This window comes from Colletotrichum scovillei, assembly GCF_011075155.1.
Source record: "Colletotrichum scovillei strain TJNH1 chromosome Unknown Contig00009, whole genome shotgun sequence".
Classification (NCBI taxonomy): Eukaryota; Fungi; Ascomycota; class Sordariomycetes; order Glomerellales; family Glomerellaceae; genus Colletotrichum; species Colletotrichum scovillei.
The window spans coordinates 5,084,422-5,109,046 of NW_023336267.1; the positions used below are offsets into that span (position 1 = coordinate 5,084,422).

General features: G+C 50.7%; 7 protein-coding genes across 7 annotated transcripts; 5 read left to right on the plus strand and 2 right to left on the minus strand.

The window, feature by feature from the left end:
- Positions 1–351: 351 nt before the first annotated feature.
- HER10_EVM0005630 (retinol dehydrogenase 12) lies at positions 352–2,561 on the minus strand. The gene is made up of 2 exons (XM_035482990.1): positions 825–2,561; positions 352–758 (listed from the first exon to the last, which is right to left on the minus strand). Exons 1-2 carry the CDS (start codon positions 1,724–1,726, stop codon positions 641–643), a joined length of 1,020 nt encoding a protein of 339 aa, XP_035329373.1. The 5' UTR covers positions 1,727–2,561; the 3' UTR covers positions 352–640.
- A 302-nt stretch (positions 2,562–2,863) lies between these two features.
- Positions 2,864–3,961, plus strand: HER10_EVM0010399 (cofilin/tropomyosin-type actin-binding protein). Its single transcript, XM_035479859.1, has one exon. The coding sequence runs from the start codon at positions 3,181–3,183 to the stop codon at positions 3,619–3,621; it is 441 nt and encodes a 146-aa protein (XP_035329980.1). The 5' UTR covers positions 2,864–3,180; the 3' UTR covers positions 3,622–3,961.
- Positions 3,962–5,949: 1,988 nt separating this feature from the next.
- HER10_EVM0007709 (uncharacterized protein) lies at positions 5,950–6,734 on the plus strand (the record flags this gene model as incomplete). Its single annotated transcript, XM_035477255.1, has 3 exons — positions 5,950–6,003; positions 6,079–6,327; positions 6,378–6,734. The coding sequence occupies 3 exons, from the start codon at positions 5,950–5,952 to the stop codon at positions 6,732–6,734; spliced, it is 660 nt and encodes a 219-aa protein (XP_035329643.1).
- Positions 6,735–7,298: 564 nt separating this feature from the next.
- HER10_EVM0008624 (uncharacterized protein) lies at positions 7,299–8,123 on the plus strand (the record flags this gene model as incomplete). Its single annotated transcript, XM_035478139.1, has 2 exons — positions 7,299–7,520; positions 7,605–8,123. The coding sequence occupies 2 exons, from the start codon at positions 7,299–7,301 to the stop codon at positions 8,121–8,123; spliced, it is 741 nt and encodes a 246-aa protein (XP_035329756.1).
- Positions 8,124–9,236: 1,113 nt separating this feature from the next.
- Positions 9,237–9,779, plus strand: HER10_EVM0012088 (uncharacterized protein; the record flags this gene model as incomplete). The annotated part of the gene is made up of 1 exon (XM_035481491.1): positions 9,237–9,779. One exon carries the CDS (start codon positions 9,237–9,239, stop codon positions 9,777–9,779), a length of 543 nt encoding a protein of 180 aa, XP_035330172.1.
- Positions 9,780–13,316: 3,537 nt separating this feature from the next.
- On the plus strand, positions 13,317–15,649 carry HER10_EVM0001823 (uncharacterized protein; the record flags this gene model as incomplete). The annotated part of the gene is made up of 5 exons (XM_035471558.1): positions 13,317–13,796; positions 13,873–13,945; positions 14,017–14,461; positions 14,521–14,722; positions 14,834–15,649. The coding sequence occupies 5 exons, from the start codon at positions 13,317–13,319 to the stop codon at positions 15,647–15,649; spliced, it is 2,016 nt and encodes a 671-aa protein (XP_035328912.1).
- Positions 15,650–16,528: 879 nt separating this feature from the next.
- Positions 16,529–18,713, minus strand: HER10_EVM0009743 (uncharacterized protein). Its single transcript, XM_035479219.1, has 8 exons — positions 18,439–18,713; positions 18,271–18,386; positions 17,996–18,175; positions 17,858–17,934; positions 17,669–17,784; positions 17,037–17,581; positions 16,880–16,968; positions 16,529–16,820 (listed from the first exon to the last, which is right to left on the minus strand). The coding sequence occupies exons 1-8, from the start codon at positions 18,624–18,626 to the stop codon at positions 16,626–16,628; spliced, it is 1,506 nt and encodes a 501-aa protein (XP_035329897.1). The 5' UTR covers positions 18,627–18,713; the 3' UTR covers positions 16,529–16,625.
- Between the last annotated feature and the right edge of the window lie 5,912 nt (positions 18,714–24,625).

Genomic DNA, 24,625 nt, shown 5'->3' on the forward strand with positions numbered 1-24,625 from the left:
CTTGAAGGCAGGCATCTAAGACGAATTTGCTTGGTTGCCTAATGCCTTCAGGGCGTTTGTAATCTAGATACTTAGAGAGCTGGCAATGACTTGACACGTCCTCTGATCCCAAATGCTGCTATGGTCACTGATTCAGGACATTCAGACGTGACCAAATAATTCACATCATTCCAGGGTGCGAGCCGCCTATGTGCCATCATGGAGGACGGCCAATGATTGAGTACAGCTACAGTTAAGCTTGAACCTGCGACCCATATGGAAAGTAAGTCATCGGCATCTCAGACGATACACAATGTGCTCTTCGTCTAGCCGTCCTTTCCGGAGAACCTTTGCAACTGATAGGAGACCTGTGCGTATCTTGGCAAGCCAAGGTAGCTTAGCTTGTATTTCCGCCTAAAGTTGTATGCACATAGGCGTAAAGCAGTCGCCGTTTGTTGACCAAGTAGGTTGAATGCTCATCTCATATATCCTAGTTTGCTTCTTGAGCTATATCCGCTTGACAACGCCGTACGTGCACACGCCAGCCTCAACTTTATAGGCTATTGGGGAATTTCACCAAATATTAAAAAACCTCCTTAGTGATTCATAGTACACATCTCTTTCCCAGCTGAAGGTGCGACGTTTTGCGCACTCTCAATGCTCAGAGGCCCTTTTCAACCTCTGCAAAAGCCTCTGCGAACCCAGGCTCCTTCTTCGTCTCTGCCCATATCCTCTCCTTGAGGCCATTGCCCTCAGATGTGTACATCACAGCTGGCCATCTGAACTCACATTAGCTTCATGATCGCTTCATCCTCAGCCCACGAGATTCTTTTAGTTTGACTTACGGCTTGATGAGTCCGTCCGAGGTGAAGCTTCCGTGACTCTCTCTGCCCTTTACTATTGCCGCATCAAGATAGCTTCTAGCGCCAACTTCCACGCTGCGGCCGATAGTTTTCTTCATCAGGCCCATGAACCATGACTCGCTTGCTGGCTTGACGATGTTGGTACCGCTGGTGAGGCCCGAATTGGCGAGATTGACAATGATCTGGTTCGGGTTGACGTAGGTCGCAAGCTTTGACACGAAAAGCTGGCCCAGGAATTTCGACTGCTGATAATTCTTCCCAGACTCCCATAGGGTTTCTTTGTCGGCCGGCTTGAACATGGAACCCGTCACCATGTCCTCTTCTGGCGTATGCCAGTACGTAAAATCTGAGCTGACGATGACGAGCCTCGCCTGGTCTCCTGCCGGTTTCTTCTGTTTCATAACTGGAAGCAGAAGCAGAGCTAGTAATGTAGTTGATAGGAAGTTGACCTGAAGCATCAACTCGTGGCCTTCTCGCGATACTATAAAGTTTTGGGCGACCACCGCGGCGTTGAGAATGACGATGTCGATCCGCGTCAGCTCCTTCTTGCACCGCGCAACAAAGTTCCTGACGCTCTCGTATGACTCCATTTCCAGGTGCCATACTTGGATCTGCGCCATCGGGAACTCCCGTCGTAGGCCTTCGGCGAGGGCCTCCCCCTTTGATGTGTTGCGGACGCCCATAATGAGGCGACCGAGTGAGCGCTCGAGGAACTGACGGCTGGCTTCGAGCCCGAGGCCACTACTAGCACCCGTCATAATGAGAGTGCAATCAGACAAGTCGAATTCTTCCGGGATCTCGGCTGGTGTGATGACGGCCTGGCGGTACAGGAAGGATAGCGGGTTGGCTTCCCAGCCCGCCTGGCTAGCCAACTCATTGGACATTTTGGGCGATCAGTAGGCGAAAGGTTGAGCTTGGTGAAGATTCTAGCAATAGCTGCGTCGTCTGTTTCTGGAAACAAGCTTGGAAGAGCTCAAGAGGCGACGTCGACGTTTGATATATCCCGCCGGCCGATCCGACAAATATGGAGCCAAGAAACACCAAACAAGTTGGGAGGGCCCCTGGTTCCAGCTCCTGCTCGCATGTGGTCGGAGAAGGGGTTATCTGGTGTGGTATTTGATGTCATGCGGTCTGCTCTTGTGTCGCAGAACCTTTGACTTTGGACCGGGTTCCCCCACGGGGGGCGCGGTGTGCATCGAGGACCGAGCGGGCGGACGTTGAACGGTCTTGAGACGCGCCAATGTGCCCCCGGGGGACCGGACGCTTATTCGCGCTTGGATTGGGCGCTTAAGGGGTGTCGAGGTCTATCATGCGTGCGACGTCAAGCAACCCTCCAGGTTTGTGTCATTCTGGTGCAGGTGCTGGACGGGGCCTGTCAAGGTCAGTGATGGACGTTTTGCATGAGGGGCTGTTTCGTCGCACGATCTACCGCAAGGTCGACTCGGCGCAGGGGTCAGGGATATCGGGATGTTAGGGGTCCACGACGCTCGGTGTGCGAGATCTAAGAAAAGAAGCAGTTGCTTAGTCACCGACTGCAACGCTATTGACTTGAGTGTCGAAGCATTACGGTGACACTGAGGCATCGTCTGAATAGCTGGGCTGTAGGTTGCTGCTCCATCTGATGGATGAGATGTATTTAAGCAAGGCTTTTTCGTGAATGTTTCAACAGCCGCTAAGCTTTCAACCAGTGTATCGGGGTGGCATGATGGGAAATGCAATTCGGTGAGGTTCATTCACACCGAGATATACCGACCTGGCCGAGTGCACACAGTTCGGTGGAGAGGAGTTCTCGGTGAGGAGATCCGATGACTCAGCATTCCCACACTGGACCGGAGGGACTTCGGGTGAGGCCGACCATGGCCTGTGCTTGGAGACTAGTCACAAGAATTAGGTACGTAGACAAATCTGCCCCTCCGCCTCCAGCTTGATTCGCCCTCGGATGGTGGGGTTAAAGGAAAGATGGGCGGGACCTGGAACCAGACGAGTGGGAGGAGAATGCAACCTTGGCCTTTCTGGACGCCGTTTCGTCCTTTGCCAACCGTCGAGTCTCGTCACCGCCAATCCGCTGCCACTTCTTCTCGAACCACTCTCATCCAAGCACCTACACAATCAACGACCACCCCTCCCTCTGCCTCTCCGGCCCCAAACCGCCTGCAGGATTCGAGAAGCGAAGAGCCTTTGTTCCCTCTCGTCCTATCTAACTTTCTCTTTGTCCCCAATCTTTCCCGCTCACACCCGGACTCGAGTCTCCACCAAAGGGACCACCTCCTCCTCGTTCCTCCTCCGCCGCCGTTCTCTTAGCCCTCCCGATCCCGAACATCCGCCAGCCTCAAAAAAAATGTCCGGTCTAGACGCCCCCGAAATCGCCGCTGCCTACGATGCCGTCCGTTCCGACAAGGACGAGACGAGCTGGCTCCTCATCTCCTACGCCAGCGCCGTCGGCAACAAGATGACCCTCACAAAGACGGGCACTGGCGGCCTGTCCGAGCTGGCCTCGGAGCTGGACGACTCACAGGTCCAGTACGCCTACGTCCGCGTCGAGTACGCCAACGACGTCGAGAGCAAGCGCGTCAAGTTCGCCTTTGTCATTTGGATCGGCCAGAACACAAAGATTATGCGCAAGGCCCGCGTCAGCATCGAGAGCAGCGAGGTCAAGAGGGTGCTGCCGCACCACAGCATAACGGTCAACGCCGATCACAAGGGCGACTTGGACGAGGACGACATTGTCAAGCGGTTGCGCAAGGCTGGCGGCGCTGACTACAACGGTGGACGCGGCTAGATGCCAGGCAGGCTCGCTTGACCAGCGAGGATGACCAAAGGGGGAGAACAAAAATCTGCACGCATATATATTTCAAGGGGGAGTTTAGAGAGTGGCTGTGGCTGGTGGGATTTGAGCTACGAGTACAACGGTATCTGGCCAGGCGGAGGCGCTTCAGGGAGCGGCATGCATACTCTTTTTAAATACAGCATACACCTTGGATAAATATTTTGGAACCCAACACGGGGACCCGGCGCAAGTCGAGAGAATCAAGGGACTTTTATTTCTTGTCGAGCAAGCCGTCTACTGGTCCCTCGCCCAGTTGCCAGCGAAACCCGAATGCCTGAGCATTGAATAAGGGCTAAGGAATTGGGACGTGTCCTCCGCCCCTCGATAACAGGCTTTTGAGAGATATCCCATTCGGTCTCCATTGCCAGGGTTCAGGTGCTGCCCTGCCTTACCATCCAATCTCCTCCCACATCATATTGTACTGGATAAGCGTACCTCATTTGAACTCTGTCCTCTTCTCGAGCTAAAACGGCATCGTCGTCTGGCGGCAGATCAGCATCTGGGACGATCCCTGTATCGTCGGCGCCTCCACATCCGGGGAAAATTGAACATGGAGTAAGCCAGTGAGTTAAGCAATTAGGCCGTTAGCATTGAGCTGGAAAATTCAACAAGTCATCTGGGACGGCCGACGTTCTACGAGTTCCCCCAGTGGTCTCCCCGGGTGCGCATTCGCCCAAGCCAAGACCCTACCCTTCGACAACCCACTCCAGAGTTGTAGTCTGCTATTGTTTTAGACCCTGAGTTCACTGTGCGAAGGGTCGCGGAAGGTCCGGACGGGCTTGCGTCTAAGCATGTATGCTGGCTTTCTCGGACTTTTCGGACTCGCTGGGTGCACAAGAGGTTGAATAGCAAATATGGACTAGCTTGGAGCGACGACGAAAGAACCTCGGCGCCTGAAACCGAAGAACAGAATGAAGAAAAATCACACATGCAATCATGATAGCTGCCTGATGGTTTCGAGAATTGCTAGACGAGCGATCTGTAAACAAGCCCGTGAGCGGCGCAGCTGCCGTTATTATGCTCGAAAATACAACCCGAGATACGTCCTTCCATCATCAGCAATCAATACGTAAGTTCACTACTAGCCGCTCCTAGCCGCTAGGGACAACATCGAACATGGCGCTGATAGAAAGTATTCCCTCAAGAGCCAAGCGGTGGAAAAGGACTTCAGTTCTCGGCTTCGCTTGGCATAAGGGAGCGCTATGCCACGAAATCCCTCTTGGCATTCGGTCAAAATCTTAACAGGCATGGTCACACCTCGCATCGGGTCCTCGGCCAAAATAAGCTTACTCCAAGGAGACTATTTGGGACTTCGGTATGCTAGTAATAGGCATGCACTGGAACTCCATTCAATGCCAACATCCTGCCGTAATTAGCTAGCCGAGGGAATTCATCGAAACATTAACCGCAAAAATCCCTCGCTTTGATTTGCTCGCTTGCTGTTTGCATCGCGGAGCTCACCACACTTAGTTCCCATTGTCCACTTTATACCACGGAACTACTAAGTCCACTGTTAGTTACACTCCTTTGCTACTGCCACCTCGATTGCTGTTTAGCCCATAGGAAGAAGATGCGTTGTAGTCCACAATACTAAAAGCATAGTTACAACATTCAAGTTGGAAAGGCCTGCGACCATTCTCTATAGCCTCTCCCAAACCTTTTGTAAAACCATTCTTTAACAAAGATCAAGCCTTGGAGATTCCCGTGGAGCCTGAGCTCGAATAGAGAGTTGAATCATCCCACAATTGAGGGGTTATGCTTGGTGCCAAGCGATTATAAGAACTTCCGTCAGTGTGGACCTCTCAGTCACATGTGGCACCAAGACAGAACTTCAGTCACTGTACCCAGACCTGGACCTTGCGAGACTACTTAGTCTATGGTATTGATACACGGGAACTCAGGAATTCGTATATTGCCGCCAAGCTGAACCCTGGCGGCCCAGAGCTATGTACTGCAACTTCACTATGACTTGGCAGATCCCGCAGGATTAACATTGGACTTCGAAAACATTTGCATGCTTTGATTTGGTCTAGTGTAAAACCATGAAGGAAATTAGCCCTCTTATTGAGACTTCGGCACAGTCAGTGTGTCGAGTCTGATCTATTCTAGTGGGGAGGTGAGCCTCATGACCGAGGCTTGGAAGGTTTGGCCCCTCACTCGCGGAGTATAAAGACTTGATCAAGTCTCACTATTCAGGAGGTTCAATTCAACCTGCTCTCATCATCAACCGAAAGCTCCCACTTAACATCAGAGAGTCTCATTCAATCTACTTTACTCACCATGAAGACTGTTCTTTCCGCACTCGTGGCGGCCACCATGGCTCGTATCACTTATGTAAGTCGCGGCTCTGACAACATACTTTTTCTTCATGGATAATCGACCTCTTTACTAAATCTTACTTATATCAAGGCCTCTCCAGTTGATTCTGGCCTCGTTGCCCGGGATGAGAGTCTGATTCCCTACCCCATCGGCCTTCTGGGCTGGGAGGGACCGCTTACCCCCGGAGGTCCTGATGTGTACTACGAGGGCGCCGACATCGAGGCCATCAACGCCCAGATCCTCGCAGATACCCCCGAAGCCTCCATCTTTGTCAACATCACCGAGTCCGGTGTTGAACAGAGAGATGCGCACAACAGTAGCCCCCTCGAAGCTCGCCAGGTAACCATTTTTACCACACTTCGACAGAAGTCTTACTAATTAATACAAAGGCTTATTCTCAAACCTGCGGAGCTGGCCGCTGGGGCCTTGTGTCCCAGATTGATATCCAAACTGGCATCAACCACTTGTACAACGTCGGGCGCTGCATCGTGCAGGCGCGCCAGTGCATCCGGACCACCTGCAACCAGGATTCGGCCATTGCGTGGTGTAACGACAACACGTACGCCATCAACGTCCCCTGCCGCACCGTCGCCGACTTTGCTTCCCTTGCCATGTGGGAATGCGTCAACTGGCGCGAGATCCCCTTCCCGAACCTTCCCTCTACTCAGCGTTTCCACGAGGCCGAGCGCTGGAATGTTATTTTGTCGGAATGCGGTAACTTCAGTCCCGGTGGCCAGCCGGTTTGATTCTCGCTCGAAGATCCTGGCAAAGTCATTGCTGGCTACGAAAAGAGTGTCTATGCCCTGACGTCTCTTCCATGACTGCAAACACGCGCGGTCAGTAGAGAACGCGGCCGAATTCTGATCAAAGGAAGGAAGACAGGCCGGGTCGATCTCGCATGTTGAGCCAAATACCCTCAAAACTCCACTTCTTATTTCACTCATTCTCATGTATCTATGTTCTCGAAGGCAGCAACAATTGCTTCACATACTTGCGCAATTTTACTTATTACTCCCGCTAACCACGTAAACGTTGACATTTATGGTTTAAGAAAACTTTTAAGAAAACTCAGTGTCTTTCAACACGTGATGTCTCCGCAAACATAATGTTCTCCACATTTGCTTGACGGTCCGGGTTTGGTTAGACTACGGGCTAAGTTAATAGGTTGCCTAAAATCTAGAAAAGGCTTCAGTTCAACATAACCCAGAGATCTTTAATTATCCTCCCCCAAGGCCCTGTTAAATTGCTCATTATAATCACTTGCTTGACACCGCATGCTGGAATCCATTTCTCAATCCTCATCTCCTAAGATGGCCTCATCTCCAGATGACATCGCCGTCTCGCTGGCTGCATATCGCTCGTTCATCTCAACGCAGAACCGCCGCGCTCTCGATGTTTACGTACCATTCATTGCTGCCGCGGTACCTGACGATCTAGAAGACGACGAGGACGTCGAAGAGCTCCGCCTAGACGGCCTCAATACGCTCCTTGACACCAACCTTAAGGACTTTGGTGTTTCAGAGCCTAGCGAGGTTCTTACACGTTTCGATGAGCTGGCGCCGAAGATTGGCCTCGACGGTACTTACACGATGCAAGAGCATGAAGGCACCTCTGAGGAGCGTGACGCTATCCGTCGCGAGTACCTCTCCGTCATTGAAGAGAATTTGAAGCGAAAGTCTAGGGAAGACGTGCGAAAAACCATCTCGATTCCCGAGGACTTTCGCGTGCTGGCCGGGCTCGTTGACGGCATTGTGGGCTACGGGCTGCCCGTCTTTCGGAACAGGTCCCATCCGGCCTTCTGGTGGGGTTGCCGAGATGACCTACGCCCGCACGCCGAGAGAGTGATGACGCCTGAGGACCTCGCGCAACACGCGGGTCTCCCAGAGTGCTGGCAAATTGCGGGAGGTTGGGCGCCAGGCACAGGGCCGGATGCCAACTTCAGCATTGTGTATAGCCGCGACTCTGACGAAGACCCTTGGAAGTGGAGATACACTCTTTCCACACTGGATCACGGCTTACACATCTTTGAGATGATTCCAGAATTTCTGGCCTGGTACGCGCATTTCAGGCAGTTTGACGAAGTTCCCGGGCCTGATGAGCTGGACGCCAACGATCTCCTTTTCGGCCAAATTTAGCCATGGTTCGTGGCTTCGACGTCAAAATGAAGAAAGAGAAAATGATCGCAACACAAAGATATACAGGCGATCTCAGTGAAGCCTACTACGAGCACCACATATTCTTGTCATCTCACTCCCCATTACCTAGTCCACAATGCCCACAAAGAATGCACTCTGTGAATGAATCATCAATTTGATAAGACCACCATTGGTTGTGTGTAGCCACGTAAGGGAAAATAGGCCGCACTGTCGAAAACTTTGGCGAGCAAGTCAGCAGGTCAGGTCTTTTAGTGCTTTCACATAAGGAATCTGCAATGCGGGTAAGATGACACATACGTAATCATTGAGCGAAAGGTGATTGAGAGGAATTGGTGACATGGCAGCACCAAGTTGCAAAAACCGTGAACCCACTTAACAAGACAAGACATTCCTTAAGAGCGATTATCAACATTGGGAGTTAGCATCAGCTTCAGAAGAATTGCCCCCTTGAGGCCACTGTTACCATACTAAGCTGCCGCTGGATAAGTCAAACCGCCAGAGGGGAAATACTTTGGTCCTCAGCTGCATATAACATCTCTTTTGATAATCCGAAGGCGCAAGAGGTTTCTTGTGTACAGTCCCTCGTATTTGTTTTCTTCTGATCGCATGGTAATTATATTCTTGTTGGACTTCGCTTAGGCATGTCTGATCTTACAGCTTATGCACGTAATATTGCCTCGAGGATACGAGGTAGATCGTGGCCAGTTGATGTAAGTCAGCCTTGGCCAGCGTCCTACTAGCGGATTTTCTTCCCGAGGCAATATCTTGTGGAGGCTCTCATAGGCAGACCTGCAGTCGAATGGACAGTCGTAAGCCCACCATCTTACGAGCGATGTGGGATGATATGGGCACAAACAGAAAACATCCATGTGCGGAATGTAGACAAGAAACCAATATGTCATTACATTACCATATTAAAACATGTCTTGAAGTAATACCGAAGATGGTGGACACCAATATAAATAGGACGAAGCTTTCCACGGTAACTTGAATCATACCAACTTCAGACCCTGACGAAATGCTCTGTACGTTCTTACGTTAACTATAGAAACATTATTGCCAACCTTCCTAATTCCCAAAGACAACTTCGAAATGATCATTCAAGCCATCCTCAAAACAACCGTTCTTGCTGCTGGTGCAATAGCGGCAACTATTACCGCCAGGAACGACGATGGAACCAACGGTTTCCGTCTATGGGCCAACATGCTTTACCCCGATTCCCCAGGCAATGGGCCTATCATCCAGGGTTATGAGCTCGGCTACGTCTCCGACGCCGCATGTCAGGCCACCGTGATCCTGGTACCCGAAAGTCAAGGAATCATATTCTATGCCAATAATAATACTATTGGCGTTGACTTTGGCGGCGACGCATCCTCCTTCGCCGGCATGGTGGTGCCCTGGCGCGGGCCTGCGATGGTACCTAGCGGTAGACCCGTGGAGCTCAAGTGCGAAGACGGTACACAAGGTCTCACCCTCAACGATAACGGTGTATACTATCCCGGGGAAATGGGTCCAGATTTTAACGGTGCATTCATGGTGTGCGAGGATGGAGCTGAACCGTTTTTAAGCTTCTATGGCTGGGGTCAGAGGCCTCTATGGGGTTGCACTGTAATTCAGCTTCTGCCTATCTACTAAAGGCTAGGAGCAGACTGCTTTCCCTTTGATATTCGCCGGAAGGAAATCTGTGCAGGCCATTTGCTACCATTGCTAGCGCTATATACTGGATATGGGATTCCAGGGAACTACATCCATGAGTATCTATACAAATGTCAATGCATGAGCATCGTGTGGGCAACTTGACATTCTAGAGAAAGTCCGTCCAGGGCATGCTTCGGGGGATCAGTGTATTTCTAGGGTCAACCTATGTTAGCGGCCGCTACACTGAAAGTACAGTGCCGGGTTATAGACCGTCGCCCTATCCAAACCAGCGCACATCACCTTGTCCAAGTTCCTACTCAATTCCACCATCTCTATATCCACCGCCCATACTATTCTATCCGGACTCCGCAATGAACTCATATCGATGTATTGTTAATATTTAGATACTCCAGTATATTCACCTCCGATACATCTTCTTTTTAGCACTGGTCCCGACAGTCTAACATTCAAATTACATACATCATTCCTCTTTACCATCCAATGGACGTAATTGAAATCCTTAAAGATCTGGGAAAGTGGAGAGTGAGTTCGCACTGTCCAGCAGATTTTACACCCCTACACAGTTCATATCCTTGTCGAGATTACATATATTAGTACACTGAGCTTAAGAAGCTACTCAGCAGGCATTCATGTAGAGGTACGAATCTTGTACAAGATCTTGGATGGAGAGCACAAGGTAGACTTTGCCGTTGGCCATAAAGCAGCTAACAAAAATCTAGCGACCTCGCCCCTCCCGGACACAGCCTTTGTGCAGTGTGATAGCACCATGACACTAAGGTAGACCCTAAGCCGCCCCCCAAATCTCTTCATGCCGAAGTTGAATATGACAGAAGGGAGGCCTGATCTAATGCTATAAAAAACGACAAAGGAAATCTATATTTTTTTTTCTGGTTTGATTTCTTTTTCTCCCCACCCCCCATATCTGCTTCTGAGGACATGTTCTTTTCGTAGCGGAGACCCGGTAAGCCTAGAAATGATGTTGAATGAACGGTGTTCCGTATCCAGGGTTTTGGTCTAGTAAAGTGTCCTGGAATCTAAGAGGCAAAGAATTGCTGCATGCATTATGTCGGCCCAGTCGAGTTTCAAGCCATGCCATCATCTGATCCTGTAGCCACCTCGTCTCTGTGATCGTCTGATTCAGGCTCGAAACTGAGGTCTTTGTTACTTTCAGTTACGCCAGGTTTGCCCTTCGTCTCCTTCCCGCATGCGGGGATGTCATGACAGGTACTGGTCTGGGCAGAGTCTGTGTTGTGTTTGAGTGAGTCTCAAGCGTGAATCTGAAGTGCCAAAGTACGAGACTTACTCCGCGGACTTGGTTTTCGGGCTTTCAGTCCGTTGTTGTGTTCTTTCACCCAGCTTTGCTTGACTGGGGCGTTCCATGGCGATTTGACTACGTAGCATTGATATGTCAGATCAAATAAACACATTGAAGAGACCGAGTATCCGTTCACTGACCTCGCCGAGCGTATGTACGAACAATCTCGTCGTCGCTGGTAAAAGCGATGCCACAATTCTTGAAGTGCGTAGCTGCTAGACCATCTTCGAAGGGATCACTACTGAAGATTGGATCATGGCAGCCTTTGCTCATCTTTGGGCAAGAAAGAATGTAGAAACTTGTGTCGTCGTTGAGCTTGTAAGAAAAGACAAAGTTCGTAGGGTAGTATACTGTGATTGACGACGTCAAGGTGCATGTGACATTCTTCTGTCTAGAACGTTGGAAGCGCTTGTTGTTCTGTTTCTTTGATATAAGCTTCTGACGGCCACTCTTGGGAATTGTTCTCTTGGGCGGCTTCTTGGTCGATGACGCAGGGGATGATCTTTTTGTCAGTGTATTTTCCAGGTTCTCGAGGCTACGATTTCGCCTGCGTCTCTTGTTCAACTCTAAATGGTCATGACTAGGCACTTGGGGGGAAGGACTGCGAGATTCCAACTGATACTCTGTGGTGTTTTCAGTCTGTTCTGAAGAAAGCCCGTCTGATGACTATAATGATTGTGAGCGGTATGAAGTGGAGAACAGGCCAAGGAGTCTGATGAAGTACCACTATCGAAGGTTCACTAGGCTGACGAAGTTCAGGCGGTGCAGTGAACATTGGTCGCTTTGAGGGGGCATACTCCACGCCAGAAGAGAAAAGCCCTATGCCCTGTTCGAGAGAGAAATTGCTGACGTTGCAGAGAAAGCTTTCCTCAATTTGAGCAACGATAGACCCTTTCTCATCAGAGGGGAATCGGCTTGGCGTTTCGGATACGAGTTTATCGCGCATTCTTTCCCTGAAGGTTTCGTATTGTTTGACGAGCCTTTTCATCTCCTGATTCAGTTCCGCCTCGAGGTGAGTGTTGTAGTGTTGTGTCAGCTTTTGAATATATTCTGCGGCTTTCCGAGAGATTGAAGATGCCATCGGCAGGTCAGCATCCATGATGAACAGGCAGGTTTTGTCTTACGACGGGTGCCGAAGAGGATGTACTGATAGGTGCAAGAGCTGCGAGGTGTTTCTCTTGCGACACATTTAGGAAGAGTTTGGAAACTCAAAGTGCAGATGATATAAGTACCTTAAGATCAGACAAGCAAGATAAGGCTTGCCTTACCATTTCTTGTGTTTGCACCTCGCTACACGCAACCGATACTGATAATTCAGCCCGCCGCGCACAAACAAATGTCTTCAATGGATTTTCAGGGCATTCGCTTATTTTCACTGGAAGACAAGCAAACGTGTCGTAAGCAGCTAAGAATAGAGAGAAAACAACAGCTGCAAGGATGCTCCACACTAATGATCTCGAGACTTCGAAAGCGCCTACGGCATGCAATTTTGCGTGCAAACATTGAACCTGTTTGTCTCAAATCATGAATCCCTTACAGTCTATGCTGCTTATCCCAAGGAAAACAATCAAAAGCTTTGCTGCATTCCCTTGCAAGCATGGCAAGTTCTCAATGTTTTCTGCTGGTCCCTCTAATTCCCACAATGGCCCCTCTATCAAAGACCATTATTTAATTATATCCATATTCAACTGCGCAATTGCAAGCTTTGACATCGCAGTGATGATTCGAATTATATTGCTTGACATGCTTCATCTCTCACCTATCTCCACTCTAGAGACCTCAATAGTTAAATTAGCACATGTCAACCTCCCTTCGCTTCTGATCCATCATTCGGATTCACACTTTCCATCATCAAGTTCCTAAACATCGGACGATTGTATCCTTCATCTCGGTATGGAATCTCCAGAGATTCATTCAGCGTAAGTGACAAGAACCCTTGTCCGAAACTACCGAACGAATGCCTATGAGATCGGGACTGCTTTCTATACCTCTGACAAGATGATCATAGGATATTGGGCTGGGATTGGGGCAGCACCGCAATCAGAGTCAGTCTACTCGCTTTCCAAGGTAGAGAGCGGATTCTACAAGATGTTTTCAACACAGAATCTCATCCTGGGCACGATGAGCGATACCAAAAGGGTGCCTTCAGCTCGGCCCTGTATTTAGACGGAAAGGGCGATGTGTACCTGGGCGAAAGAATGGACGACAGTCGAATTCCTACCCCCTCCAAGGAACTTTTCAGCAGCAATTCCGCCGCCATCAATAGTTTCAAGGCTATCAACAAGAATCTGAACAGGGGGGGAAGCAGGAGCTCCCAAAAGCTCATTCGCGAGGGAATGGACGCCATCGCCAGAGCTGTTCTTCAGCAAGTACAAAGTCACTGTCAAGGAGGGGATTTACACGGCCGTGTGCTCAGCGAGGTCAAGATCCTTCGGGTTGGACTGTCCTACCCAGCATTCTGGGGGCACGAGGAGCGAACCCTCTACGAAGACATCATTAGGAGAGTTATGCCTGAGTTCCCTGATATTTTCACGACCGACACAGAGGTAGACTTCCACGTGGAAAGTCTAGCTTCAGCACATAACTTATTCTGGAACCAACGCCTCCACAATAAGATTCTTCGAATCTCCGACAAGCCTGCACTTTTAGTCTTCTTGGACTTTGGCGGCTACACTTTGGTAAGAGTCTAGACACCTTGCTCCCCACATCCGAAGCCGCGCCCGGTATGAGATGATACTGACAATTATCCATCAGAACGGCTGCATGTTTACTGTTGTTCAGGGCAAGAAACAGGTGTTTAGCTACTATAGAGTAGGCGACACATTCTGTAAGTTGGTACTTCGGTTGTCTCTGTTTGTGCTGCTGTGCAACAGCCGTGGCTAAATCTTGTTCGCCCAGGCACAAGCGGCGGCACTCAACTGTGGGAGCAAGCCTTCGGGAAATTTGCAATAGAATACTGCGAAAAGACGCTGAAATCCAAGCTACCTCCAAGACAGCGGACGCGCCTTTTTCAAGACTTTCATCTGCAGATCAAGAAGTTCAGCTCGGACAAAATCAAGGAGATGTCGCTGCATGTCACAGATCCGCAGAATGCAAGGAAATCGTTGACGGTTTATCTTTCGGAAGAAGAATCCAAGGGCTGCTTTTGGGATGGGCTGAAACGACCCATCGAGTTGGCAAAGAAGAAGATTGCCGAGGCGGCAACTCTCAGCAACAGGGTACGAGTTGTAGTTTCTGGCGGAAGCGGCAAAAGCTCCATGGTCCAGGCCCACGTCTGGGAGGCGTGCAAGAAAGCCGAAATCGATGATCCCTTCTTTTTTCACGAAAAGGCGGGAGATAAGGAGTAATGAGAGCTGTTCCAGAGCTTCTCTCAAACGTCATGTTTGCTGACTTACGCCGTAGTTCATGGAATATTTCCAAAGGAGCGGCAATTGCCACGGCGAACACCATGACGGGCCTGGAGTTCATGGAAAGAGGAGCAGCATTCGGAATCCAAGTTGGGTACTTGAAGAATTACGACGGCTCGGCATGGAAGAGAAAGCAGTCAGCCATCGCGAAACCGACTATCTTTTGGCAAGAAGAGATCAAAGTCACCGCTGATGCAGTATGTACACATTTACTTTTTCAGATGATATTGATGCAGAGCTTCGAGCTGTGACTGAAAGCATTTTACCTGTCCTACTGGGGATTGGAGACTGATATATTTGGTATACAGACGAAGTCTTATCCTTTCACAACATGGTGTTCTGGGCAGAAATGGCTCAAGATCGTATGTGATCCGTTCTTACAAGTCTCAGAACGCAAAGAGGATCTTACGGCTTCACTGAGCTACGATATCCTCGATCTCCCTCCACCCAAAAGAGGCTACTGGCGTTTCACTCATTCTATTGTCTACGACGGTGATGCCATGATCCTTTGGCTACACAGAGACTATTTGGGGAGCAACAAAGATGCACCTACAGCCATGGAATCTGAGGCTCCTTTCTCCTGCCCCATGTATTTTGAAAATTCTTCAAATTGCTTCTTGCTCGACACGGATGTGGATGATGGAGGTCGTGGTCTTCGACTCAGTGAAGAGGGAACGCTTACATCCTGCACTGTGGATTCCGTGAAGGAACAGCTGATAGGCCTAAAGGAAAGCACACGGGACCATTGTCCGCCTCGTAAACGCCAGATACAGGTATCGGAAACGTCGCCACGGACGAAGAGGCGACAACCCGGATGGAAGCCCACTGGTCATCTCCCTCCTTTTCGACCACCTTCAGCGGCAAGCTGCGATTCATCACAGGGGCAAAACGAAAGAATCTTAGGTGCACAGATTTCAGTTGTTGGTAACACCCACGATAGTGGCTCTGATTCCGATTACGAGCCTATCAGTCATCCAGGGACGCCTCCAACAAGATCGATGAAGACGAGAAGTGGCTCATTACGGGAACGAGGCGAGCACACCCAGTCGTCAGTCGAATTGGGAACCGAGTATTCGCAAACCCCCTCAGAATACGACAGTGACGATGTTCATCTTGCCTCTTAATGTTTCGGGTTAGGTGACAGCCTTTGAGCAATCGCGAAATTCAGCGTTTTCGCTACGGCATCTTTTCTGAACGGAGCTTAATGCGCCGATTGGTCTGAGAGGAGGGAAAGATAGTTTGCTAGCTAATACAATCGTTCTATCCTTACTTAATACTGCTTCCACCCATGGTTTCCTACGTACTTAGGCTTCTTGGAGTGTGCCTCCCAAAAGGAAAGGAATTGGAGGTGTTGCCGCAAGTAAAGTACTGGGGGCTAAATTGTATTGAGGCACAGTCGAAGTAAAAGGGATGCCGCAGTAGTAAAAGTAAAAGCGAACTTACCGCCATCTAAATGAGTAGGTTATTCTGTGTTCCAGTTGCAGGCTCGAAATTCACTGTTCATGGAACGTGATCCAAGCAATAAGGCTTATTCTTCATGTTGTAGAGGCTATTTCCACACGTGAAGGAACCGGTACAAAGCGCAACACAGGGACCGTCCGCGTTGTGTTACGGCACATACAGACTGACAAATGCGTTAAACATCCTTGAAAGGCCACAAATACTTGCTATTTAGCTGTAACTGGGGCTGTGTAGAGGGTGCGCCTGGCAACGTCGGTACAAGCTGTGGTAATTGGTGGCTTCAATAGGGGCGCACGTGTGAGAGCAATCACTTGCATACTATGCAGCATTTCCACTTGCTTAGCCTACGGGGATTTGTGCTTCATTATTTTACTCTTGGGATTGAGAACAAATGCGACGGTGGCCTTGCAGGTCACTCGCGAAGCCTTCGATAATGGATGGTAGCGAGGAAATTCAAAACGGCAATCCTCTGGATCTGAAATCCAAGTAGGCTGTTGTGGTGTCCATATGTCGATGCGATATCAAATGTGATCTTTGGTTGGGCACTAGCATAACATGGTAGAAGTATTGATGGCCTTTTGTACGGTATCGAGGTAAGGTACGTAAATGAGGCATAGATATCAAAGCCAAACACTGTCTCTAGTCATCCACGGACTTCAAGTCTCGCCTCATTCTCCACTTTGGCCCGACCTTCATTTCTATATACATGAGGGGTAGGAGTAGAGCACAAACGCCGCCAAGTAGAACATAACTCCAACTGATGCGCAAGGCAGCCGTCATCCTGTCGATGAGACCCACCAAGAGGGCTGCCAGCAAGCAACGTACGAGGTTCGTCTATTACTAGCATTAGGATTTCCGAGTTCCGGCAGAGTTCGAAAAAGCCAGTTACTCACACATGCTGTCGCGGCCGAGCTCCTAGTTTGTAGAATATCGATCATAAGAGTCATGGTCGTATTGAGGATAGCGATCGACGTATACCCCACTAAAAGCGTCAGTTGTGGAATCGCGACCCGACTGAGGATAAATATTTAGCTTATGATGTTGACTTACAGACAATCTGAAGGATGAGAGGGACGGCGATATGAACCCCTCGGTCGACGCAAAATCCCCATGCTATCACAGCTCCGGAGAACAGAACCAGCAACACCGGCATGGTCCTAAGACGTGCATACTCCTTGGGAAACAAGATAGCGCCATCGGATTCCTCAACCTTTTTCTTAATACGAGCATAGTCCCAATCGAGGAACTTGCCGGTGAGGGTGCTGCCAACGATCATGCCGAATCCCGTGGACAGGTAGCACAGACCGAGGGCGGTCTCGGATAACCAAGGATAGACTTTGGCAAAGGAAGAGGCAACCGTCGTCACGACGGTGTTATTGACTGCGTAAACGACGCCCGTAAAGGTGAGGGTTATAGCGACGTCCGGATATACGAGGATGACAAAAGGATTGATTGATCGCTTGACGCCGGACTTGTTGCGCTGGGTCTTGTTCTTCCTTCGGGATCTACCTACCACGGGTAAGAGAGGGGTGTACACCCCACCAAGAGAGATGCTCCCGTTGCCGACGAGGTTGCGAAGAGTCTCCGGAAGGAACCTATAGAGATTAGTAACTCTTAGCGCACGGTCTTGAGGGGGGAAAAGGAAGGCCGAGGGCTTGTCTAGCTTGCAAGGCGAAACTTACAAAAGGATGAAGAGAAGGCAGCAAACAGCCATGATGACCTGGAACCAGAAAATGGAGCGCCATCCAAGTTTATCAGAAAGTGCACCACCAATCGCCGGAGCGATACAGGGTGAAAGCTGATAGTGTTAGTACCATGATAAGGTAGGGTAAAATACCCTTCGCAAAGCTCCAATAGTTGGCTAAACGTACCATAGGGCCCAGATTGAATGTGCCAAAGAATCCTCCCCTCTCTTCGGGAGTCGAGATGTCTCCGATGACACCCGCACCTGATATTCAATTGATTAGCCCCGCACATACAGTGGGATGAAGAAAAGAATGAGTTAATACCAAGAGCGATTGTGCTGGCGCAACCTGCAGCCTGCAAGCATCGGAGGACGATCAAGAGCCAGAAAGCGTCTGTAGGAATTACGGCTATTCCTATACACGCTCCGATCAAAATGGTCAAGCAGACTAGGAAGACTGGCCTCCTCCCGTAGCGGTCGGAGAGGGGTCCCCATAGCATCGGAGCTATTCAGGTATAAGTGTTAGGTCGTATTCTTCCACTGAATAGCTGGTAGGGTGGATATCAGGGGGTAATTTTTTGCAGGTCGTCTTTTACTTACAGACGCCCTGAGTCGCCAGAAAGGCTGTCACTGTCAAGTTCAGAAGCTCAACAGACTTGCCGAATGCTTCTGATAGCTTCGGGATAGCAGGTAGGTAAATGTTTGCCGGCAGCGGGCTACGCCGGATGTCAGGGTAGGCAATGTGAGGCACAGAAAGACCTTACTTACCTATAGAATCCCGCGACGGCGACCATTGCGACAATGAACCACTTCTCTGTGCGAGAAAAGATGCTGTAGGGCTCCGTTGGTGCATTCCCTTCCAGCGGTAGCACGAGGTTCTCCTGTCCGGGTTGGGTGTTCGGAGCAGCCGCAACGCCGGTCTCGGCATCGGGGCCATCGGTTTTAGGTTCACCCATCGTGGGGCGCAACTCGGAGGCCGGGGATCGGGGAAGTGGAGGCCGTGATGGAACCGTCCGGACGGTTCAATGGACTTGTGCTTCTCTTGGCGGAGGAGAATTGAGAATAAGAGGAAGAAATGCCCCTTGCGGTCCCCCTGCTGGCGAAATATCCATACCACCTCGGCCTACGAAAATTCTTGACCGATGACATTTTGGACCCCACGCAGGCCCAGAAATCGGCCAAAATATTTCGGCGCCGGTTTCGGAAAAGGCGAACAGCGGCGGGTCTGCCGCGGCACGGTCATCCGAGAAGGGGGAGGGGCCAGTCCCCGTTTCTTAGGCTATGGACGGTTCGCATTAGTTAGCCTGGGCAGTCATTGATGTAATCTGTTTTTAGGCCTGCTAGGTAAGCGGACTGGCACATTGGCAGAGGGGCTCCTGAGCGGTGGATCTGTGTGGATTCGGCTCGTGGGGACTTCAGGCCGGCTTGCGGTGATGTTTCCGGCGCATATCCGGAGTGCCAAGTTCCAAGGTTAATGATAGGCTACCATGGGCTCGTGACCGCTAGGAGGTCCGATATATCGGAGGCTAGGACCTTGAGATATCTGACAATGTCTTTTGTCTGTTTCTCATCTTGTCCAGAGATGCAAGGTGAGGCTTTCAAGGGCCTAGGTTGATGGCTTCCTAGCGATCGGCTTCCACTTGGAACACCTTGGCGAAGAAAACCTTCACCTCTACATGTACTTTGTCCAAGTCAAGCACATGGACTATATTATTGTCAATCCCTGAGCGATCAAGTTCAACACCACCTAGAAATGATAGACTTGGCTTTAAAGACGAGGAAAAGACCAGTTGGCTTTGATCCCGTCAAAAGTTGCGACTATCTTGCACGCCTTCTAGTCCACGACCATCACAAGTATGATCGAGCTTCGACAGTAGGATAGGCTCAATGAAACAATATCTCCAGAGAAATTCTCTCGCCACAACGAAGCGCCATGCGGAAGTCAAAAGTTTCCATCCCAGATGCGCAGAGACGAGAGTAAAAGAGCTGGAAAGGCATCCTTCATCGCCGAGTTACATTAGGCTGGATTATTTAAATATGAGGTACCGCCCTGATTTTCGGCGACGAGCGGGTCGTTGAAAAGACAGTCAATATCCTTGCCTTGTGTTGGTGATGAACGCGAACATACTCCTCTGAATGCCCATCTTACAGGGCATTATCCTCAACTCGTCTTTCTAATCATGTGAAGAATTCTTCTGTGACATAGGAGGCAGAGCCACCTTCGAGATGCTAGGCGCAACGTCCGGGCTTGCTGTGAGGGAACTCGGCTCTAGCTATCATGTTCTTTGCCCTTCTGGTAACGATTTGACCAAGATATTAAGTACCAAGCGACGGCTGAGGATCTCCTGGTATACCTATGCAGGTCACCCTGTTCCCGCAATCCTCCTTATGATCCTCGGCGCAGCTATTGAAGGAGCAGTGCCCAGCGCGCCCTGATTTTGAAATTGCCTGCGAGAACGAAACAGTCTACAGGGTGATGTCAGCTATGGTTGATCCAGCAGGAGGTCTCAGCAAGTTCGATAGCATAGTCCTCTCATCCAAGCTGTTCGGCAACATCGCAGTAAAAGGGTGCACCATAGCCCTCAATCTCCAGCTCCTCGTCTCTTCCCTTTCCCGAAGGTCCGCAAATATCTCTTGCGACTCGTATGCGCCGATGATGACAGCGGTGGCAAGTCTCGTTGACATTCGTGACACAGCAGATTTCATTGAGAGTCTGGAGACCTTCGTCCCTCTCATTAAGTAGGTACTGGTCCGTAGCATTCCTCAATGTGAACCGTGGACCGTGGACCGTAGTGTTTGTCGACCACTTCGGATTCCGTAGCGTCAACAGCGCAACGTAGTGCCCAGACTCCTGGGACTACGCCGTAAGGCTGCCGCTCGTCGTGGCTGTGTTTGCTCATGCTGCTCTTACCTCGGCGTCCTCGTTCCCTGCGTGGCGCAAATGTGGTGGATCGGGCCGATCGCCGAGAGGGCCGGGATATTGGAGGTGAGCTGGCGTTTGTGATGTTTGGTTTGCTGCATTTGGCGATTGGATCGTTGGAAAGGAGGTTTTCAGGGCGACGAAGAATGGCTCTCGAGAGTCGAGACAAATGGGCCCGTGGCGGTAAGGTCTAACGGGTCTGCTGTGAGAGCTGCGCCGCTTGGCCCGCTGGGAAGGACGGCATGGGTAGCAATTATATCAAGAAATTCATGTACTGTGTAGATGGAAAGGTTCATGAGGAAGATGTAGCAAGTCATTATTGGGTCTAGTTCATACTGTTTGCTTGCCATACCTAGGCAGAGAAGTACGGTTGGGACCATATTATTAGGCGCAGCAATAGATCTATGCGCGTGGATACCTGCATCGACGCTCTTCCCACGTTTTACTTAGCGCACAGGATCCCTTGGGATGAAGGATGAGGAATTTCAGAGTAAAAAATACAATGGGTGATTCACTCACCTGAAGTCCTCAACCTCCTGCAACAGGACATGCGTCACTAGGCATGCCGCGCGTCGAGTGCCTCGAGCAAACAAATTGATATTCAGGGCGGCCTAATCCTTCCCTTCGACGCTACAGCAAGGTTGCATCTGTCACAGCTTGCGTTCTTTGTTGGCAAATTCTTATCAAAGAGATGCTTCTTCCGAGCTACCCATCCCCTTGGTATCCTCCTCGAGGCATTTTCGGGATCATTGTTGCCGGTCGAATAAGAGTGCACGTAAACAGGCGAATTATTGATCATGCACTGGTCTGCGGTGTTGCAGCAGCATATGCAAGAAGGAAGCAAACAACACGTTTTCGGCCGCAAGCCGACTCGCACAGAATTGCTCATGTTGGAATAACGCCCGAGATGGGCCCTGCAGAGAGATCTCGCACCAACGAACTGGGACGGAACTCGTCCGGAGATCTCGTACTGTGCCCTACTTCTCCTTTTTCTTCATTGTCACGGCGGCAGTGGCGGGAGTAAGATCCGGGAGAAAACGTTGGGACGGCTGTAAGGAGAAGGAGAAAAGAAAAAGTTTTGTTTGCTTTTCGCCGCATACTGTATGCAGGACTGGACATGTCGCTCCGAGGCCACGGAAATGAAACCGCACCGCCGCTCGGCCTGTGTCACCTACTCGAACAGATGAGATTGCATGAGACGAAATTGAGGTAGATGTAGGGGAAGAGACAGGAGGAAGACATGCACATTCTCACACGACGTAGGCGAGAAGCGCAAGATGGTTCGACCGACAGTTGGCCAATGCCGAGAGGCCTCACACTCACTGAGTCTCACATACTCACTCTCACTCTCACTCTTACTCTCACTCTCACTTTGATTGTCAGTCTCACCCTATTTCCACTCATGTTACTCTCACCCTTACTTTTCCACATCCGCATCACCGGTATCGAATCGCGGATGTCCCTCGGCCTGACTGACCAGCAGACAGCAATCTGCGCCGATTGCGACCGAGACATGTGACGGTTCAAAACTGATTGCGTTGCAACCCTCATTCTTTCGAATGCCAGTTGAACGCTATGAGCACAAGCTGTCGCAGCTTCTTCACTTCCCTTCGACCGCGATATTGGGAGTCGTTTGTAAAGGTTGCCTGCTAGGTCGCAAGCCACCCAGGCGGGAACGGCGCTGGAGACGATCTTATTCGAGAACCAAGTGCAAGGGAACGCGAAACCAGACCGGGACGTCGTGAAACCACGGCATCGTCCCGCCCAGAAGGCACTGTTGTCTGTAGTGATCCTCTCGAGTCGAGGCGGTGTTGCCACGCCATGCCCGGTCAACGGACCACGAACCTTCTAGCTCACCTCTCAGAGGTAGCCGTTCAAATAGGGTTTCGCCTGGTCGAGAATGGCTTCGGACTATGATTGGGCCATTCCGTACCCGGATGGGCGTTCGTCGCGTGGTCTCGCAGATGGCTTATGCGGTTGAGAAGATGTGCTATCGGATCCCGCCCGCGATGAGCGAATGTTGTTGGGACCGGACTGCCTGTTGCCAAGAGCACTGAGAACGTCGATAATGGGACCTGTTCTCTAGCTTGGCTTGCGTGAGTCTATGCGTTCCATTCACTATTGCGCATATCATAGGAGCACTTCGTGGAACTTGCACATTGCTTACCACCAATCTAAAGCTCTCCTGGAACAACCTTCACTATGTTATGGATATTGGTTGGTGCATAAGAAAGAGGTGTACCGGCATAAGAAAGCGTGGGAACTCCGCCCCCTCCGGATGTGCTCGGTGGTGCTGTGATTTCAGTCCGGGATGGGCTGATGTTGACCAGGAAATCCGGGGAAGAGGAACCTTGACACATTGCGATCTAGATTCTTTCTTCCCCGCCAAGTAAGAAGACCAACAGAAAAGCGCGCATTGTTTCATTTGGGAGCCACTACTAGGTTGCCCAGTGCTAGCTAACCCCAAGTTGCCCCAGGCTGGCGGCGCCGCCAGTGTGAGAGCCACAGTTCGTGTCAAAGTCGGTCTCAATGGCGGCAAAGCTTATCTCGTCGACAGCTTTCCCAGCCGTCTTTCTCGTAGTGCCCTGGACGGCGGCTGTTCCCAAGACAAGGACGGGGAAACGGGCGCACCAGTCGCCAAGATCACGCCGGTCTTCTCCTTTGCCACGAGCTTTCGGTGAGAGAAGGGACTTGTGGCTTGCACAATTCACGACGGTGGCCTATCTAGCGAAAATCGCTCTCGTCCATTGGTTTCCGTCGGTATGGGGAGCTCGTGTTGCTCGACTCTCGTCAACAAGCTCACTGCTCACAAGACTGTCTAGCTAGCTCGGGCGCCCGCCAAGCTCCAACCAACGTCCACGGTGTGCTGCCCGGTCTCGGCTTCACTGGAGAATGAGAATGGCGGGAAGAAGCCCGATGGCCCGCCATCATCCATGTCGCTGATGAAAAATGAATACAGGCTGGGCTGGGCACTATCCACCCCAATGGAACGGGACTTGATCGCACATGACAGCGCGACAGAAGTCAAAAGCACGCGATGCCCCATTGGCCTCTTCTCTAGCATGATCTTGGCAGACCAGGAAACAGGTCTTCCCCAAGAGCCTGAAGGATCACAGACGTCGGTAAGAATTCCCCTAGTTTGGCAAAGAGCCGTAGCTTGATTAGCCTGCCTCCACTGCCGGGCCCCTCCCAAGACTTTCCAAGACTTCGACACAGATGGAGCCGTAAAGTAATCGGAGCGCTCTCGTCAAACTCCACGACTCCCTCTCCGTGCGGGGAAAATGCCTAGAAACAGGATTGCGGGGGATGGAGAGAGAGAAAGAGGGGCGCGGCATGGGGTGTTCGTGAGAAGGCTGGTTCCCTGTCTCTGGCCAACTATTTCGCTCAATGTCCGAACTTTTCTGTTTCTTATGCTTATTTCGTCCGGGGGCCTCCACGAATGTCAGTGGATGAGTGGAGAGGCTTGTGAGGGGAAGACGGGGTCACGATGATGACAAAAAGATGATGGCGGCACTGAGGAGAGAGATGATGTCGGGGGAGAATTGCGTCGAAAATTGTTCATGTTCTCACCCCTGTCTTCATGTCGCCCACCATGACCTCCACCAGGTTCCCCATCCCCTTCCCCGTTTCCTCCCCCGCGCCGCGATGGCCATCAGGACGAGAAGAAGCTTGTAAGAAACTTGGGGGAGGACGGCTCGAACTTAATGCAGCATCCGTCCTGAAGGACTCACATACTTCGGATACAAGGAAGCTAACGGGAAGAATCGAACATTCTATGCATTCAGCTCGACCTTCTTGCCAATCTAGCGTGTCCATTTGGTGTTCGTGAACCGTTCAGCACTCCTTAGCTTGCAGGGAACAGCCTCTCCGTGAGTAGTGTAGCACAAACAAATCCCTCGGGTCACACACTGGGACGTGCAGACAATGTGCTGCCAGCAAGGAGCAATTGTCTCATTCCAATAGGCCAATTTGCAATATCCTTAGGGCACCCTTACCGTCGTGTTTGCGTCTGGTGCCAGCATAAGCGCAGGCGTC

Coding starts and splice junctions, on each gene's coding strand:
- HER10_EVM0005630 (XM_035482990.1), bottom strand. CDS start 1,726: ATGTCCAATGAGTTGGCTAGCCAGGCGGGCTGGGAAGCCAACCCGCTA. Junction 759..824: donor TCGGACGGACTCATCAAGCC/GTAAGTCAAACT, acceptor ATGTGAGTTCAG/ATGGCCAGCTGTGATGTACA.
- HER10_EVM0010399 (XM_035479859.1), top strand. CDS start 3,181: ATGTCCGGTCTAGACGCCCCCGAAATCGCCGCTGCCTACGATGCCGTC.
- HER10_EVM0009743 (XM_035479219.1), bottom strand. CDS start 18,626: ATGGGTGAACCTAAAACCGATGGCCCCGATGCCGAGACCGGCGTTGCG. Junction 18,387..18,438: donor GCCGTCGCGGGATTCTATAG/GTAAGTAAGGTC, acceptor CATCCGGCGTAG/CCCGCTGCCGGCAAACATTT. Junction 17,582..17,668: donor TGCCTTCTCTTCATCCTTTT/GTAAGTTTCGCC, acceptor TAATCTCTATAG/GTTCCTTCCGGAGACTCTTC.